Below are 20,066 nucleotides of genomic sequence, written 5' to 3'. Positions count from 1 at the left end.
TTAGACATGTTTACAAGAATTTTATTATTTTAATGTCATTCACTTCAATGCCAGTTAAATAGAAATAGTCCATAACTGCTGCATCACCGCCGGAGGGGGGTGGGGTTTATGATGATAAATCAAAATTATTTTTTATTCTTCATGAATGTCCATTTTACTTATTTACAATTAAAACATACCAGGTTATCGTACCCATCATAATCAAAATAGGGGAAACAATTTATCCATAACATTCTCAATGGGGCGTCTGGTCTTGTATTTCTACCTGGCAAGGCTGGTCTGGTTGATGGTTGGGCTGGTTGAGGGTTGGGCTGGTTTGAGGTCAGATCTTCTCCTGGATGAAGGGGGTGCTGCAGGGCCTGGCTGATGGTTGGGCTGGTCTGAGTTCAGATCTTCGCCTGGTTGATGGTTGGGCTGGTCTGAGTTCAGATCTTCTCCTGGATGAAGGGGTGCTGCAGGGCCTGGTTGATGCTGATGCGTTTGGCTGGGTCCAGCATCAGCGTGCCGTCGATCAGGTCTTTTAGGACCAGGACCTTCTTCCTCTGCTCCTCAGGCAGCCGCTGGCCACCCACCATGTCACACAGCAGGTCCTTGGTGGGGTTGATGGTGCTCATCACTGTTACCTTCTCCTGTGGTGTGCGGAGGGAGGTTGGGTGAGGATGGAGAAGGAGTGGGTGGAGGAAAAAATACATTACAAAAATAATAAATATATATATATATATATATATATATATATATATATATATATATATATATATATATATATATATATATATATATATATATATATATATATATATATATATATAAATAAATATATATATATATATATATATATAAATAAATATATAAATAAATATATATATATATATATATATATATATATAAATAAATATATATATATATATATATATATATATGCCACTTAGCAGGTGCTTTTAGGCAAACATTTTACATACTGGTGGTCCCGGGGTTCAAACCCAGTATCCTAGAGCCATGCACTACCAACTGAGCTACAGAAGACCACAGTGAGAAACTCTTCAAAAAATATGAAGCATCTGAATGAGCCTTCATGACTAGCCCAGCAAATCTAGCAAGTGACTTACTTACGCTTGAACCACAAACTCAAGATAGAATCAGGGAAACTGTTTTTAACCCATTTCTTCGCAGGTGAAAAGTAGAACATATACGAACCCTTTCGGTCACTTTGTCTACTTCAATGTAGAGGAAGTTGAGGTTCTGATCAAAGTGCTGGTCTTTGAACAGGCCTTTCCGGATCATCTGAGAACAAAAGAAGAACCATTACATCATCTGTATGCTATAGCACAGTGTACAATGCCCCAGGTTATGACTGAGAGAGAGAGAGAGACTATGGCTAGGAGAGACCCGCCAGGTCCAGTAATGTGGACAGTTTACCTTGTTGGGCATCTTGCCCTTGAGGTCCATGGCCAGTTTGATCATGTGGTTGTTGGAGGAGCCAGGGAAAAGGATCTTGCCGGTGTAGAGTTCGTACAGCGTGCAGCCCACTGACCACATGTCTATGCTGTAGTCGTACGGCTTCCCAATGACTGTGACAGAGAGACATCATGAGGACTGTGATCCAAGCAGGGACAACATCAGAGAGCTCTATTACAGCTAAACCATTATAAGCAAACAATCTCAAAGTAAAATGTACTGATTTCTGGAGCTCTGTAGAATCTGCTGACGAGGTACGGCGTGATGTCGTTGTCTGCCACATGGGACGCCGAGCCAAAATCGCAGAGTTTCAAGATGGTCTTCGACTCGTTCACCTTGTAGGGGAGAGACAAGAGAAACAGACACTGTTAGATGGGACTATCAGGCCATGGTCTTATTACGGCACAGTATCGCAAAACTCTTCAATACATTTTTCAACGCAAAGCAAAAACAAGTGGTTTTTAATTGGACAAATCCAGGTAGTCTCTCCCAGTTTCAGTCCTCTTTCTTCCATTTTGTGCCTTTGAACATGACCCGGCCTCAGTGCAGTTGTAACAGTCATGTGATGATAATGATAGTATGGGCCTCGTACCAGGATGTTGTCAGGCTTGATGTCAGCGTGGAGGATGCTGCAACGTTTGAGGAGTTTGAGTGCCAGGAAGAGCTGCTGGGTGTAGGAGCGTACAGCCTTGATGTGAAGGCCCACGTCCTTACCGTACTTCTTCAGCACCTCGCGCAGGTTCATACTGAGAGACAGATTTCACAGAGAGACATGAGTTAGAGCCAGTGAAGAAGTGTGCTAGATGACAAACACATCACAGTGTATCCTTCCACTGAGGACATGGGGTGCGTCTGAAATGACCCCCTATAGCGCACAAATGTTGAGCAGTAGTAAAGGGAATAAGTTGCCATTTCCCACAGTGCAGTAGTGGTAGTCTCCCAGTTAGTACCTGAGGGGCTCGAACACCAGACACAGGTGCTGCTTGTGGTAGAAGTGTCTGAAGAGGCGCAAGCAGTGGAACTTGTCGTCTGGGTCGGCGTCGTTGAGCCTCTTGAGGAACTCCAGCTCCTTCAGGCCAGTCTTCTGCCTGGAGACCCAAAACACAAAATCAGCATCTATTAGTTTATTTATCCAGGTAGGTTCTATTGAGGAAAATATATATTTTCCAAAAAAAGCCCTGGACGATCCACATAGACGTAGCTAGAATACTTCTAATGAGAGGGCACATTCAAATGTATGGGTGGCGAAGGCAATATGTTCCCCTAACCATCAGCGAACCAGGATGCGTCCCAAATGGCTCCATTAGTCCTTTAACAGACACTCTTTTCCACAGCGACTAATTAGCACGTTCACCTTACATACCTTCATAGTGCACTACTTTTGACCAGAGTCCTGGTCAAAAGTAGTGCACTATACAGGGAACGGGGTGCCATTTGAGTCCTGAGGCTGCCTGCCCGAGGACCTACATGAGCTCGTTGTTGCGGATGATCTTGACGGCCACATCCTGTCCGGCGCGGGCCGTGTCCCTGCCCCTGATCACGTTGCTGAACATTCCCTGGCCTGTGTAGCCGTACACGTCGTAGCGCTTGTCCAGCGTCTCCCCGATGTTCACGCCTAACACACAGTAGGATAGACACGAGGGGCATGTTTAGAAAGTCTGTTTAGAAAGGCTATTTCCTCAATGAGATTTCCAGTTACTAGGCCTCAAATAACACTATTAACCAATAGTTAAATCAAAAGGACTGCACTCATACACAGCGGAATACTAAGACTACATGGACTGTTTGCAAACATGGATGGTTGAGAGCGCGAAAAGCTCAGCAGCCTTTCATTGATGAATTTGTGAATGGCAGTAACATTTGTAACAGTGTGTCCAGTCAAGGGCACTTACGGTAGTAACCCTCTGCGTCGGTCCAGTTGTCCCGGAGGTTGGGGTTCTCTTTGAAGTCCTTCCCCCCAACACCTGCTGCTCTCATCCTGGCACTCTGTGTAGACCAACATGACCAAACATTCAACCACACTCGCATAATGAACTACTGCCACAGACAGATCACTCAGAAGATGGGCTTGCATGTTTACTCCAGAGTAGCACTCTAAAGATCAGAGATATAAACATGGCTGGAGTTCAGTGGAGGGGAGTGAGGCTCCTGTAAGACTTACATCAATGGCTGCTTCAAACATGACGTCCGACTCCGTAAACATATCAGGGGCCGAGGGCTTTTTGGGTCCTGACAGACAGAGGGAGGAAACGAGAGATTTAGTACACTTAAAGGAAACATGCTTCAACTGGCACATGTTATGGCCCAAACATATGACGTGAAATTAATGACCACTGGGGAACCAAAGACTAATTTACAACTCTGCATTTGGTCAATGTATGTCATATGTGTAACGTCACCACATTGCAACTTTCTCCCACACGAGACAAAGGTGTCAAACATGAGAGAGAGAGCCATTGCGCTGTATCCCCTGTCAATGCCAGCACACCTTATAAGAGAGGGGCCCTGGAGTAAGGGGAAGGGAAGAAACATGAGATTACACAGCCCAGTCTACCACAAAGGCGGTGTCTACGCTTGACACTTACAGGGCATTCGGAAAGTATTCAGACCCATTCCTCCCTTTTTGTTACAACCTTATTCTAAAATGGATTTGAAAAAATCCTCAATCTACACACAATATCCCATAATGGCAAATCAAAAACAGGTTTGTCATTTTTGCTAATGATTACAAAATAAAAAACAGAAATAGCTTATTTACATATGTATTCAGACCCTTTGCTATGAGACTCGAAATTGAGATCAGGTGCATCCTGTTTCCATTGACCATCCTTGAGATGTTTCTACAACTTGAGTGGAGTCCACCTGTGGTAAATTCAAATGATTGGACATGATTTGGAAAGGCACACGTCTATGTAAGGTCCCACAGTTGACAGTGCATGTCAGAGCAAAAATCAAGCCACGAGATCGAAGGAATTGTCCGTAGAGCTCCGAGACAGGATTATGTTGAGGCACAAAACATTTCTGCAACATTGAAGGTCCCCAAGAACACAGTGGCCTCCATTCTTAAATGGAAGAAGTTTGGAACCAACACTCTTCCTAGAGCTGGCCGCCCGGCCAAACGGAGCAATCGGGGCAGAAGAGCATGGTCAGGGAGGTGATCAAGAAACCGATGGTCACTCTGACAGAGCTCAAGAGTTCCTCTGAGGAGATGGGAGAACATCCAGGACACAAATCTCTGCAACACTCCACCAATCAGGCGTTTATGGTTGAGTAGCCAGACAGAAGCCACTCCTCAGTAAAAGGCACGACAGCCCACTTGGAGTTTTCCAAAAGGCACCTAAAGGACTCAGACCATGAGAAACAAGATTCTCTGGTCTGAAGATACAAAGATTTAACTATTCAGCCTGAATGCCAAGCCTCACGTTTGGAGGAAACCTGGCATCATCCCTACGATGAAGCATGGTGGTGGCATCATGCTGTGGGGATGTTTTTCAGCGGCAGGGAGACTAGTCAGGATTGAGGGAAAGATGAACGGAGCAAAGTACAGAGATCCTTGATGAAAATCTGCTCCAGAGCGCTCAGGACCTCAGACTGGGGCAAAGGTTCACCTTCCAACAGGACAATGAACCTAAGCACACAGCCAAGACAACACAGGAGTGGCTTCAGGACAAGTCTCTGAATGTCCTTGAGTGGCCAAGCCAGAGCCTGGACTTGAACCTGATCGAACATCTCTGGAGAGACCTGAAAATAGCTGTGCAGCGACACTCATCTAATCTGACAGAGATTGAGAGGACCTGCAGAGAATGGGAGAAAGTCCCAAAATACAGGTGTGCCAAGCTTGTACCGTATACCCAAGAAGACTCGAGGCTGTAATTGCTGCCAAAGATGCTTCGACAAAGTACTGAGTAAAGGGTCTGAATAGTTACACTACCATTAAAACATTTGGGGTCACTTAGAAATGTCCTTGTTTTTGAAAAGCATTTTTTTGTCCATTAAAATAACATAAAATTGTTTAGAAATACAGTGTAGACATTGTTAAAGTTGTAAATTACTATTGTAGCTGGAAACGGCTCATTTTTTATGGAATATCTACATAGGCGTACAGAGGCCCATAATCAGCAACCATCACTCCTGTGTTCCAATGGCACGTTGTGTTAGGTAATCCAAGTTCATAATTTTAAAAGGCTAATTGATTATTAGAAAACCCTTTAGCAATTATGTTTGCACAGTTGAAAACTGTTGTTCTGATTAAAGAAGCAATAAAACTGGCCTTTAGACTAGTTGAGTATCTGGATCATCAGCATTTGTGGGTTCGATTACAGGCTCAAAATGGCCAGAAACAAAGAACTTTCTTCTGAAACTCGTCAGTCTATTCTTGTTCTGAGAAATTAAGGCTATTCCATGCGAGAAATTACCAAGAAACTGAAGATCTCGTACAACGCTGTGTACTACTCCCTTCACAGAGCAGCACAAACTGGCTCTAACCAGAATAGAAAGAGGAGTGGGAGGCCCCGGTGCACAACTGAGCAAGAGGACAAGTACATTAGAGTGTCTAGTTTGAGAAACAGATGCCTCACAAGTCCTCAACTGGCAGCTTCATTAAATAGTACCAGCAAAACTGCAGTCTCAACGTCAACAGTGAAGAGGCGACTCCGGGATGCAGGCCTTCTAGGCAGAATTGCAAAGAAAAATACATATCTCAGACTGGCCAATAAAAATTAAAGATTAAGATGGGCAAAAGAACACAGACACTGGACAAAAGAACACAGACACTGGACATCATTGGCCAGTTTGAGATATGGCTTTTTCTTTGCAACTCTGCCTAGAAGGCCAGCATCCCGGTGTCGCCTCTTCACTGTTGATGTTGAGAGTGGTGTTTTGCGGGTCCAATTTTGTTCAGATCTGGCTGACCAGATGGTCAGGGAGGTGGTCTGGGATACATTGTGTGTGGATTTCTCCTCAGTCTATATGCAATCAGGCTATCGAAAGAGCATACAGTGGGCAACGTCATCAACAATCCTTCCACAAGTCTCCAGAAAACTTGTGTTTTGGGACCGAGAGGCACCTTTTCATTATAAAGTTGGAGGAAATACGTTCCTAGTGTGAGAGGAATGCGTTAGCTACCTCATAAAGGCTAGCCAATAAAAAATAAAAAAAATATATTAAAAGTTGGCTAAAGTTAAATCAACCCATTTGTAATCCCTTTAGCGTTGATTGCTAGCTAGCGAGAGGTTAGCTGGCTAGTTAGCTACTGTCATCAGTTTTTGTTGTGTTGTTATCCTATTTAGACTATTCCACCGTTCGTAGAATGCATACAGACATTTGAATATACTGCGGGAAAAGGGAATCCAGACACACTGTGGACACGGTACGCACATTTAAAATATAGTTGAAGATACATTTCATGATCAGAACTCTATGATCAGAATACTAAAGCTGTATGAACTGTCAAGTCTAGACACGGCCACAGTTACAGCTAATGCGGGCACATTCAGCAAACAACCTGTATTAATAAAGAACACCTGTAAACTTCAAAATAATCTAAAAACAAAGAGTTATCACCAAGATGACCCACCCAGATTGTACATTGCATATCAGCTATGGAATATCTTGAGACGACAATATAGAGCAGACCAAATGGCACCCTATTCCCTATATAGTGCACTACTTTCTTTTCTCCCAACCTGAATCCCTTTACTCACCGTCCTTCTCCTGCGTGATGAGGCCTTGCTTGGCCTTGATGTTCTCCTCAAACGTGTCCAGGTTCTCCAGCTCGTACTCCTTGACGTCGGCCGCCACACGCTCCAGAATGTCGTCTGGCGAGGGCGAGCGGCTCCGCGTGCTGCTCTGCGGGCTGCTGGGCTCCGACGCCATGGACGCCATGCTGTCCTCATTGCCACCACGGTACTTCTGCACAGGGAGAGAGAGAAAGGTAGTGCCAGGTTTGGAGTGGTCACAACAATGGAATTAAGGAAAAATAAGATATTGATTTCGATGTGGGTCAATTTCAATAATGAAAAGGCAACAGCAGATGTGATGATCAGGGCTCAAGACTTAACCATTTAGTCTCATTTTGCGACTTGTATTTGGCCGCATCTGTACGAGCTGCCCATTCTACATGGTCACCTCACTCCAAAAGTAATTTTATTTTTAAGGCTCTAAAACCACGATTTGGTCAAACAATCAAACATTATCCTCATGATTCCTGTAAAGATAAGATTAATCAGGGTATCTGCAGGTTACATGAAGTCAAATATACAGCACTGTTACTGTATAAAACTCATCCTGTTGAGCAGTTGATTTGTAAAATCTGGTGTGTTAGAGTAGGGCTGGAACAGAAGCATATACACCCAGTAGCTCTCTTCGAGGTGCTATGCTATTACATTAGAACATTAGCCTACAACCAAAAAGTCTCAAAATAATTCCCTCATTCAGTGAATCAGGTATCAAATGACTATACTTTGACGCAAGTCAGCTAAACGGGAGGGCTCTAGACTGACTCTTTTCACTGCCAAGACAGACATGAATGAAGTTAGCTATTTCATCCAACATGTTCAGAGAATGCATGATGGAAATTTTGATGTGTCATAATACGATCCAGTAATCAGATACATTTTTGGCTCTTTAGAGATGAATTTGCCTGCATGATTTTGTGAGTGCATATTGGCCTCGGCCCTTCAAACTCAACTCTGGACCTCGGAACCAATTAGATTGCGTTTTTTTAATGTTCCCTCTAATCAGGGACTGACTAAGACCTGGGACATCAGGTCGGTGCAATTAGTTGTCATGTAGAACAGAAAACCAGCAGGTTCCGGACTAGAGCTGCCGCTTTCAAGGAGCAGGATACAAATCCCGACGCTTATAAAAAACTTCTGCTACGCCATCCAACGAACCATCAATAGTGGACTAAGATCAAATCCTACTACACCGGTCTTGCAAACTATCATGGATTACAAAGGGGAACCAGCCACGAGCAGCCCAGTGACGCAAGCCTACCAGATGAGCTAAATGCCTTCTCTGCTCGCTTCGAGGCAAGCAACACTGAACCATGTATGAGAGCACCAGCTGTTCTGGACGACTGTGTAATCCCGCTGTCCATAGACCTTTAAACAGGTGAACATTCACAAGGCCGCAGGGCCAGGCGGATTACCAGGATGTGTACTCATAGAATGCGCTGACCAGCTGGCAAGTGTCTTCACCAACATTTTCAACCTCTTCCTGACCCAGTCTGTAAAGCCTACATGTTTCAAGCAGACTACCATAGTCCCTGTGCCCAAGAACGCCAAGGTAAACTTTCTAAATGACTATCGCCCTGGACCCACTCCAATTCACATACTGCCCCAACAGACGACAATCTATTGCATTCCATACTGCCCTTTCCCACCTGGACAAAAGGTACACCTACGTGAGAATGCTGTTCACTGATTACAGCTCAGTGTTAAACACCATTGTGCCCTCCAAGATCACTAAGCTAAGGACCCTGGAACTAAACACCTCCCTCTGCAACTGGATCCTGGCCTTCCTGACGGGCCGACCCCAGGTGGTGAGGGAAGGCAACAACACATTCGCAACGCTGACCCTCAACACGGGGGACCTTCAGGGGTGCGTGCTAAGTCCCCTCCTGTACACCGTTCACCCACAACTACCTGGCCGCACACGACTACAACACCATCATTAAGTTTGCAGACCACATGACGGTGGTAGGCCTGATCACCAACGATGATGAGACAGTCTATAGGGAGGTAAGAGACCTCTCTCTCAACGTCAGCATGATAAAGGAGCTAATCGTGGACTACAGGAAACAGAGCCGAGCATGCTCCCATTCACATCAACTGGGCTGTAGTGGAGCAAGTCGAGAGCGTCAAGTTCCTCGATGTCCACATCACTAAGGAGCTATCATGGTATATCATATTCACCATTGAGAGCATCTTGACTGGCTGCATCACCGCTTGGTATGGCAACTGCTTGGCATCCGACCGTAAAACGCTAGAGGGTAGTGCGTACGGCCCTGTACCGTAATTTCCAGGACTATAAGCCGTAACTTTTTTGCATTCCTGCATGAATGCGTTAGATGAAACAACTTACTTCTCTAATACCATCTAAGTAGTCTATTAGACCTCTTAATAAAGCACTGTGAATTACTTTATAAGTTATTACTCTTATTTCAATTGCGTGACACCACATTTTTTTTGGGGGGGGGGGGGGGGGGGCGACCAAATCATGGGCTGGTGCCACAAACTGAAAAAGTTTCTGGCACAAGTGCCACCAGGGGGAAATGTTAGTCTGGAGCCCTGGATGAGGGACAGGGAACTGACCTGGACGATAGCCAGGCGCTGCTGCCGGCGCTGCTCTATGATCGCCTCTTCGTCCACCTCCTCACCGTCAAAGTCCTCAAGCCTGGTAACAAAATAAACCCACTTACAAAAACACACAATCAGCCAGAGAATTACCATATTGCAGAGTGTAGCATTTGTCTGTGTGTGTGTGGCTGTTCACCCTCTACTCACACTTCCTCCTCGGAGGACTCCTTGTCGGCCTTCATGCCCTCAGAGAGGCTGCCCTTGAACTTGTCCTCGTCCCGGCCATGTCTCCTCCTCCTGTCCCGGTCCCGGGAGTTAGAGCGCCGGCCGTACTGTCTGAGACGGCCGTATCTGTCTCTCTCCGGCGACCTGCAGCACACAACATAGGAAATATTTAAACAACCTTGGCCTATGAGCCTCATACTCTGTCACCACCAAAGCTTCATCACTAGAACCAGACAAACTGTAAGGAAACCATCTTACCACTACCATGACAGTGTTAACTCGAAATGACACAACGACAATGTTCTAGTTCAACAACGTTTACTAAACCGTATTAGCACACTACATGTTTGCCATTGCACTCAGGCCAGGTTCATCTACCACGAGACTCCTGCGCAGGCGCCCTAATAACAGAGTGATAGCCCCGTAATAACAAAAATATAGGGATACTTAAAAACATGAACTTCACAATCTCACACTTTTTTTTTAAAGACAAAACATCAACAACATAATTAAAATGTCCAAGTATTATTCAAGTCCCCCATTACAATTTGGTTGTGAGAAAGTTTTTATTTATATTACTCAAGCTGCCACTTTCCATTACTGTGAGCCTGTATGAGCACAAGACTGGATGCTCCCTTTTTAGTCAGACAGTCAGCAAGCTGTTCCTTTGTCGACCACAGAATCCGCTGGATTCTCTGTGTTTGAATAAGTTCCTTGATGCTGCTAATCTCAAGACGAAGTCTTTTCTCTGTGACAGACTTGGTTGACTTCACAGCATCAACTAAGAAGTAGTTGTCAGTGACACAAACTACAGGTAGAATGTGCCGTTTTGTCTCACCAGTGGTAAGCTCTGAGAACAGAGTTGCAAGAAAGATAGCATTGTCAATTCCATCCGCAAGAGCAAGGGTTTCTCCAGCAAGTGTGCTTCGGACAACCCTTCTGATCCTTTTTGACTGCCACTCCTTAACATGATTAGATGTCCACCTTGTGTGCCTCCATCTGTAAGGTTCCCTAGGGAAGCATCACTGAAGACAACTAATTTCAGAGAGTCATCTTTTCCAACATGCTGAAACTTTAGTCACTTGTTGTGATTTCAGTTTACGAACAACTTTGTTTGCCTCATGAATGGTTTGTACAGTGGCGTGTTTTGTGTTGGATGCCAAGTTGCAGCCATCGAACATTAGATCAGGTCTACTCTGTCTAGCAACCCATAGAATTTGACCCATCTTTGACCTCAATTGATCAGCTTCAATTCCACAGAGAGGGGAATTCCTTTGTATGGCTCTTGAAGAATCCATGTGGATAGGTTGAAGATTCTTGATATAGGTCTCCTGTTGAATCAGTATTGTTCCATCAACTGTAATAAACTCTATGCCAACAAAAATGATCATGCTCCTCACGGCCGACCTGGAAAACAGCTTTGAGGTGTGGAATCACAGTTGTAGCAAAGGTCTGTGAGCCACCCCAGATGAAGTCATCAACATGACAGGCAAGTACTCCAGTCACATTGCAGTCTTGATCAAGCCAACAGAAGACTGCAGGATCCACTTGTGACATGTTTCCACCTATACTCAGCATTGTTGCCTTGACTTTGTTGTACCAGTAGAGTGATGCATCTGCCAGGCCATACACACACTTTTTTAGTTTCCACAGTGTTCCTTCGCTCTTAGCTTCAGGCGGAGGTCAGATGGAAATGTCCCTTGACAGCTCTGTTCCCTGCAAAAATGCAGATTTGATGTCTATGGAATAAAGGTTCAATTTTTTTCTGGCAGATCACTGTTATCCGCAATCTGAGTGACTCTGAGGCACATGTCGGCGAGTCTTTTGGGAGTTCTTTAGCAGCCAGCGCCCCAAAACCTCTAGCCACTAGACGTGCTTTTGGCACTATTCCAGTTGAGGATTCTTTAAGGGTACACAGCCACCTTGTTGAGACACATTTTGACCAATGTCGTTGACTTCCTCAAACACTCCATTTTTCCTCCAATTACTGATCTCATCTAGCTTAGCTGAGTCAAATGACACGTCCTGTGTTTCAAGTACATCATCATTTTGAATGTCATTCTGTTTTTCTCGGTTTTCCATTGGTTCAATTCTGAGATTATCTACAAGTGACAGATCATTTGACCCTGTTGTACCAGAAAGGGTAGCTGGTTCAGAGTACTGCAAGTTGTACAAGTTGTGGTGTTTTCCTTTGGCTTTTCCTGCTCGTCCAATGACGTTTGCTGTACGTGGAATACCACTTTCTCTGTCCATGTATTTAACAATACTTTGTTTTTCCTTTGTGTTCATGTTCTTCCTTTGTGTTCATGCTCTCTGTGACTGTCAGAATCTCCATGTGCTCTGTGTCCGTCAGAATCTCATTTTTACATGGACTCTGTGTGATGTCTGTCTAAAATGTTTACACAATAGTGGCCTGAGGTAGTAAGTTCAAGGGTCACTGGTTGTTTAAACATCACTGCCTTGTCATTTTTTATGTCTAGTACAGCCCCTGCCTACTTGAGGGAAGCTTTGCTTAATAGTAAGGGGATATCTGTAGGGACCACCTCTGTTTCAAGGTGACACTTAGTCTGACCGATTTTTGCTGGCATCTTAACTTTTGGTAGGTTGGACGATACTCCCATCTCCAAATTTGAAAGCTCTGTTGCTTAGTGTGTCAATCATATTTTGTACTTCTTTCATATTTAGTTCACTGACATAGGTATCAAGCCATTTTGCACCACACACTGCGTGTACATGCAGTATCAATCACAATCCTAAGGATTTAACTATAAAGATCTCAGTATCAGAAGCAGATTCGTTTGAAAACAGTGTAATGTTACACTTCTCTCTGTTTACATTTCCCTCTGTTAGTTTAACTTGTTCATTTTTATGCGGACAGTCTAAGCCAATGGTAAGTGCTTTGACAAATAGCACATTTTGATGTCCTTCCATATTTGACTAGTGGATTTGTGCCGGGCAATGGCGTCCTCTTCTGGTTGTCTTGAGTATATGACTTGTTGGCACCTTTTCTCTGCTGCTCAGTGTAATATGCTGCATCACTCACTTGCATTCCATCTGTTATTGGCGCGACAGACGTCTTTTCACCCCAAAAGTTTTTTGGGCCGACCTCATTGATGCAAAAGTCAGCATAGTACAAGCAGTCAAAGCCAACTGTTTCTCCCTACCATCCAGACAGGCAGTATCTAGAAACTTGAAAGCTAACACTGCATCCGGGAGAACCATGTCGTACTTGCGCATCCAATTGTACCTCTGTTCGAAATCAATTATGAAGTCCTTCATTGCAACCGAAATATCTCTTGTAACACTGTCAAAGTTTGAATATGCCTCGTAGGCACGGTCTTTCTCTTCTTTAAGGAACAGTGCTCTAATCCAGTGCTCTAATCAATGTTCCCATACTGTCATCCTTGTTCAAATCCTCAACGGATATTTCCAGTGCTGTATTTCTCGCTCTTCCCTCGAGCGATAATACCACCGCAAGTGCTTGCTTTTTCTCGTCCAGATTAGTAACACGTGTCCAGATTCCAAGTTAATTTTTCCATCTTTCATACGACCTCTTCTCGTCGAACCGAGGTGGCACATTGTAGTTATTAGCCATCCTCTACTACCAATGTTAACTGGAAATGACACAAGGACATGGTCCCAGTTCAACAACGTTTACTAAACCGTAATAGCACACTACACAGTTGCCACTGCACTCAGGCCAGGTTCTCTACCCCGAGACACCTGCGCAGACTCCCTAATAACAGAGTCATAGCCCCGTAATAACAGAAAAATAGGGATATTCAAAACATGAACTTAACAGACAGCATTGCCTGCCTATTTGACGACAATAATTGTAACTAGCTACACAGATTCAGTATCTGTAAATGTAATGCAATATTATACTATTAGTATTTTATTAGGATCCCCATTTGGCTACACCGTAGCCAAAACGAACAAGCGCAAATTGATTTTGTCCCCCCACACCAAACACAATCACGACACGCAGGTTGAAATATCAAGACAAAATCTGAACCAATTATATTAATTTGGGGACAGGTCGAAAAGCATTAAACATTTATGGCAATTTAGCTAGCTAGCTTGCAGTTACAAGCTAATTTGTCATATTTCGCTAGCTTGCTGTTGCTAGCTAATTTGTCCTTGGATATAAACGTTGAGTTATTTTACCTGAAACGCACAAGGTCCTCTACTCCAACAATTAATCCACACATACAGTTGACATTTACATACACCTTAGCCAAATACATTTAAACTCAGTTTTTCACAATTCCTGACATTTAATTAGAGTAAAAAATCCCTGTTTTAGGTCAGATAGGATCACTACTATTTTAAGAATGTGAAATGTCAGAATAATAGAAAAGAGAATGATTTATTTCAGCTTTTATTTCTTTCATCACATTCCCAGTGGGTCAGAAGTTTACATACACTCAATTAGTATTTGGTAGCATTGCCTTTCAATTGTTCAACTTGGGTCAAACGTTTTGGGTAGCCTTCCTCAAGCTTCCCACAATAACTAACTTCGGTGAATTTTGGCCCATTCCTCCTGACAGAGCTGGTGTAACTGAGTCAGGTTTATAAGCCTCCTTGCTCGTACACTTTTTCAGTTCTGCCCACATATTTTCTATAGGATGAGGTCAGGGTTTTGATGGCCACTCCAATACCTTGACTTTGTTGTCCTTAAGCCATTTTACCACAACTTTGGAAGTATGCTAGTCTGGCTTTTTATTGCGGTTTTGGAGCAGTGGCTTCTTCCTTACTGAGCGGTCTTTCAGGTTGTCGATACAGGACTTGTTTTACTGTGGCTATAGATACTTTTGTACCCGTTTCCTCCAGCATCTTCACAAGGTCCTTTGCTGTTGTTCTGGGATTGATTTGCACTTCTCGCACCAAAGTACGTTAATCTCTAGGAGACAGAACGCGTCTCCTTCCTGAGCGGTATGGCGGCTGCGTGGTCCCATGGTGTTTATACTTGATTGTACAGAAAAACGTGGTACCTTCAGGCATTTGGAAATTGCCCCAAGGATGAACCAGACTTGTGGAAGTCTACAATATTTTTTTTGAGGTCTCGGTTGATTTCTTTTGATTTCCCATGATGTCAAGCAAAGAGGCACTGAGTTTGAAGGTAGGCCTTGAAATACATCCACAGGTACACCTCCAATTGACTCAAATTATGTCAATTAGCCTATCAGAAGCTTCTAAAGCCATGACATAATTTTCTGGAATTTTCCAAGCTGTTTAAAGGCACAGTCAACTTAGTGTATGTAAACTTCTGACCCATTGGAATTGTGATACAGTGAATTAATTATAAGTGAAATAATGTCTGTAAACAATTGTTGGAAAAATTACTTGAGTCATGCACAAGGTAGATGTCCTAACCGACTTGCAAAAACTATAGTTTGTTAACAAGAAATTTGTGGAGTGGTTGAAAAATGTGTTTAGTGTATGTAAACTTCCGACTTCAACTGTAAAACAGTTAACCGAATCGTTTCTAGTCATCTCTCCTCCTTCCAGGCTTTTTCTTCTTTGGACTTTATATGGCGATTGGCATTTCACTTTCATAGGTGTATTACCACGACATACTGACCGAAGTTCATCTTTAAATCACCCATGTGTGTATAACCAATGACAAGATGACACGTAGGTATCTGCTTCTATAAACCAATGAGGAGATGGGAGAGGCAGGACTTGCACCGCGTTCAGCATCATAAATAGAACTGACTTCTATTTTAGCGCTTTGCAACGCAGACGCTCGTTGGCGCGCGCAAGCAGTGTGGGTGCAATGATTGAATAACATGTATGTGTACATTTATTTTGCAGTGCACGCGACGCGAGCGGTGTGGTCAGCATGTTAGCTTTTGCAAAAGCAATTATTTTCAGGCATCATAATTTCTGGAGGCTTGAAGAAGCAACAGCAGATTTCATTTGGCCCAGCACATCCACACACACAAGTTTCAGCTTGTCCCATCTCACCTGCGTCTCATTGGAGACCTGCTCCGTCTCCGGAAGGGCGAGGGGGACCTTCTTCTGAAGGGTGAGCGGCTCATCCTGCGACGTTGGGGAGCACCTCTGGGGCTGGTCTCCCGTGACCTCGCTCTACCCCCTGGCCCTGCTTCTGGGCGTATTCGCTTTCTGTGGGAGAGAATATAAAGTTTAGAAGATCAGCGGTGGATAGCAGCACATTCTTAATGCCCCTTCATAAAACAGTATGTTCCCTCAAATAGTTGCCCATGCCATGTACAGACCACTACTGTTGTTTGGTATAGGACAATAAGGGGGTGGACTGCAGGTTAATCCATAGTAAACAGACCGGAGTGGTGAGGAGCCCTGTCTGTCAGCATCCCTCCTCCTGGCATCTGGGGAGCGACTGCGGCCTCTCCTTGCTGGGGACCTGGCTGATCTAGAAGGAGAGCCCTGTTTGGAGGTGGAGGCTGAAGCGGATGCCTGCTGGGAGTCTCTGGTGGGGCGTGGGGAGGCGCTGCGTCTCCTCGAGGGGCTAATGGGCACTCCTCCTCCTCGCCTGTGGGGAGAGCGGTTCTCTTTCCCTGACGAAGCATCCTTGGAAGGTGACTTGGTCGGCCTCTTGTCTCGCTCTCTTTCTGACTCCGACCGCCCTGGACGCTCCCGTGATCTGGACCTCCGGCTGCCACGCTCCGTGTTTGGTCTGTCGTCAGGCTGGGGCGAAGAGCGTTTGTCTGAGCGGCCGCTTCTCTGCTCTGCTCTCCTGCTGGAGGGGGAAGGAGACTTCTTGTTTCTCTCTTTGGACCTGCCCCCGCTCTGGGAACGCTTCCTCTCTTTTGATTTGCTGCGGCCACGGCCTTTGGCGGCCACATCTTTGCTGCCTTTGGTTGTTTTGTCCGACTTGGATTCCTTGCCTGTCCTCTCCTTGGACTTGCTCCGACTGTGGCGCTTAGAGCTGGACTTGCTGGCTTCTGTGGAGTCCCGTCTGGCTTTACCACTCCTACCCCTGGGGGAGGGGGGTTTCCCCATGCTGCCCTTCTGACGCTGCTCCCCGTTCCGGACCCTGGCCTCTCCGTCTCCCTCCTCAGAGCCAGAGTTATAACCCTGTAGGATGAGGCCCATGCCTGACTGCACCTTACCCCCCTCCATCACCTGGCTGTCCAGCTCAGCTTTAATCATAGCCCTCTGTTTCTCCAACTCCTCCAATAAGGCCTTGTCGTCAGATGAAGGGGAGATGTGAGTCTTTCTCTGGCTGGAGGCGCTGTTGATGCCAGGGGCGGATGAAGAGGAGCCATCTTTACGTTTGTGTTTCTTGTGTTTGTGTCGATGTTTGCGCTTTCGGTCCTTGTCCTCTTCGGACGTGTGCTTGTGTTTTTTGTGCTTGCTGCGGTGTTTGTGTTTCTTCTTCTTGTGTTTGCTGCCACTGCTGTGATGTTTGGACACCTTCGCTGTCTTTTCTCCGTTAGTTTCAGCTTCCGCCTCTCCGACCTCTTTCTCCTCCCGCTCTTCTTCTTCTGAATTCTCACCACTCTCCTCCTCACTCCCACTCTTGTCATGGCTCTCCAAATCTTCTTTCCTAAGGTACAAAAGATTTGTCAAATATCTAATTTAAACCAAACCATTTTTTTTGTAACTTGGCTAGCTACAACATGAATTGTCCAAAACATGACTTAACACAGCAAACAAAATCTGTAACTGCTAGCTATCCTTGCTTCCCGACTTGACCGCCAAGTCAGCTAGCTAGCTGACCGCTAGCTAACGCGCTAGCAAGCTACTGTAGCAAACAATGGCTAGCTTGCTACGTTAGCTTCTTAGCTACGTATGCAATAAGCAATGCTAGCCAGATAGTTAGCGAGTTAACTACAATGTTAAGTTGCATGTTAGGACACTCGGGTTTGATTGGTTTATGGTATGGTTTCGCTATAGAAAACATTTAAACATGTCAGCAAACCCTTTCGAACACTGGGCTAGCTAAGAGTTAGCAGGCTAGCTCTATTTAGCTAGCCCGATACTGTTTCAACGCTGCAGAAAACAGATACACCGACGACAACGTCGACTTGCCAAAAGCACTGAATCGGGTGAAAGTACTACAAATAAGTTGCATTGTCGTCTAATCTTCTAAAATGTCTTACACGTGCTCGTTTCCGTTATTCATTCTGCTAGACGCGATATCCATCTCTACATCGGCCATTTTCCTCAGCCGGAGTGTTTCTTCCTTCAATGTATTGTACACAGTACACACAACTGCAAAAAAAACTGTACTTCTGCCCTCTACAGCAGCCGCGACGTACTGGGTTGACTGAAAACGCTAAAATTATACTTTTATCCACTAGGAGACAGTGATGTTTGAGAGAATGTTGACAGTGGCAAGGGGAAAGTGGCTGGTAAATTTCTCGACAAGTTTTGGTCTATTTCCAGCTATAGTTATTCATAGTTTAAAAGCAAAACCTAAAACCAGGTTATTCTCAGGCACTCCCTCCACTGGGGTTTCTGTCACTCACAATCACCTTGGAAAGTTCCTTCTCCCTTACAGCCTCTCTGAAAAAATACAAATGTATGTTTTACAGCCTCTCTGATCTAATATCACCCTAAAAGAGCAGAACAAGATTACCATAAAGGAGCGTTTTCTTTACCTCTTCACAGTACAGTTACAGCCTAGAGATTATAGATCTGTATACCCATCAGCACCCTCTGAAAAATTAGAATAAAAAATAGATATAATTTTATTTAGGGAATCCCCCCCCCCCACGAAAGTAGTGCGCTGGGCCTTTACTTGTCCTGTATTAGAGGACCGATATAGCCGTCTGTAGCGCATGCGAAAATCCCCTCTCCCGGGAAATATCATAGATGAGGAAAATATCATAGAGCTGTTCCTCCCAAAAAGTCCCAAGATGATCTCAAGATGACCTCCACCCCCACCATCCAAAGCTTCTTCCACTTTCTCAATGGATTTGTGCAACATTTGTATTTATAGTCTAAATAAATAGAGTGCATTGTTTCAATGTATCTACATAGGCAAAAGTCCAACTGTAAAAATTGACATGTTATCCCTAGCTATGTAAAATCAAATCAAAATGTATTTTCCACATGCGCCGAATACAAGTGTAGACTTTACCGTGAAATGCGTACTTCAAGCCCTTAACCTACAGTGCAGTTCAAGAAGAAGAAAATATTTACCAAGTAGACTAAAATAAAAAGTAATAATAAAAAATAACACAATAAGAATAACTAGATTTTTTTTTACAAATGTACCTTTATTTAACTAGGCAAGTCAGTTAAGAACAAATTCTTATTTTCAATGACGGCCTAGGAACAGTGGGTTAACTGCCTTGTTCAGGGGCAGAATGACAGATTTGTACCTTGTCAGCTCAGGGATTTGTTCTTGCAACCTTTCAGTTACTAGTCCAACGCTCTAACCACTAGGCTACGCTGTCGGGAATCTTGTTGTGATTTGTACTGTATAAGACAGTTTTAATTTACACTGTATTCATAATGAGAAGAGCACCCCATTACACCTTGGTCGTATGGGCCAGAAGTCTAAGCCCTATTTCCTTCACCGTCGCAAATAGAAAGTGAAGATGGCACATTCAGTTGAACATGGGTAATGGCATTTCGTGCTGTCATGAAACCTATTTCACTCCATCCCATTTTCAATGAGAACCGTCATGTCAGACATTTCAGTCATAAAGCTGCTGTACTAGAGAAAGACAGGCAGTCATTGGCTCTGTGAAGGGAAAGTACAGACCAAGGAAACCACATTTTAGCATAACACATTTTATAAAGATATTTTTGCAGCACCGGATTGATAGATACACTAAATATACAAAAGTATGTGGACACCCATTAAAATGAGTGGATTTGGCTATTTCAGCCACACTGTTTTTATTTTTTTAACCTTTATTTAACTAGGCAAGTCAGTTAAGAACAAATTGTTATTTTCAATGACGGCCTAGGAACAGTGGTTTAACTGCCTTGTTCAGGGGCAGAACAACAGATTTTTACCTTATCAGCTCAGGATTCGATCTTGCAACCTTTCGGTTACTAGTCCAATGCTCTAACCACTAGGCTACCTGCCACCCCATTGCTGACAACTGTATAAAATCGAGAACACAGCCATGCAATCTCCAT

General features: G+C 44.2%; 1 protein-coding gene across 1 annotated transcript; it reads right to left on the bottom strand.

Moving 5' to 3' along the window:
• Window positions 1–18,237, bottom strand: LOC115195729 (serine/threonine-protein kinase PRP4 homolog). The gene is made up of 15 exons (XM_029755898.1): window positions 18,071–18,237; window positions 16,288–17,514; window positions 15,951–16,109; window positions 9,963–10,124; window positions 9,771–9,852; window positions 7,158–7,365; window positions 3,617–3,684; window positions 3,348–3,441; window positions 2,923–3,070; window positions 2,406–2,543; window positions 2,048–2,201; window positions 1,676–1,790; window positions 1,417–1,568; window positions 1,195–1,281; window positions 1–629 (listed from the first exon to the last, which is right to left on the bottom strand). The coding sequence occupies exons 1-15, from the start codon at window positions 18,127–18,129 to the stop codon at window positions 426–428; spliced, it is 3,057 nt and encodes a 1,018-aa protein (XP_029611758.1). The 5' UTR covers window positions 18,130–18,237; the 3' UTR covers window positions 1–425.
• Between the last annotated feature and the right edge of the window lie 1,829 nt (window positions 18,238–20,066).

Source organism: Salmo trutta, chromosome 6, assembly GCF_901001165.1.
Source record: "Salmo trutta chromosome 6, fSalTru1.1, whole genome shotgun sequence".
NCBI lineage: Eukaryota > Metazoa > Chordata > Actinopteri > Salmoniformes > Salmonidae > Salmo > Salmo trutta.
Note: the sequence above shows the minus strand (reverse complement) of the source record. Positions and strands in the feature narration are given on the sequence as shown.

Coding starts and splice junctions, on each gene's coding strand:
- LOC115195729 (XM_029755898.1), bottom strand. CDS start 18,129: ATGGCCGATGTAGAGATGGATATCGCGTCTAGCAGAATGAATAACGGA. Junction 17,515..18,070: donor AATAACGGAAACGAGCACGT/GTAAGACATTTT, acceptor TTTGTACCTTAG/GAAAGAAGATTTGGAGAGCC. Junction 2,202..2,405: donor CTGGTGTTCGAGCCCCTCAG/GTACTAACTGGG, acceptor TCTGTCTCTCAG/TATGAACCTGCGCGAGGTGC.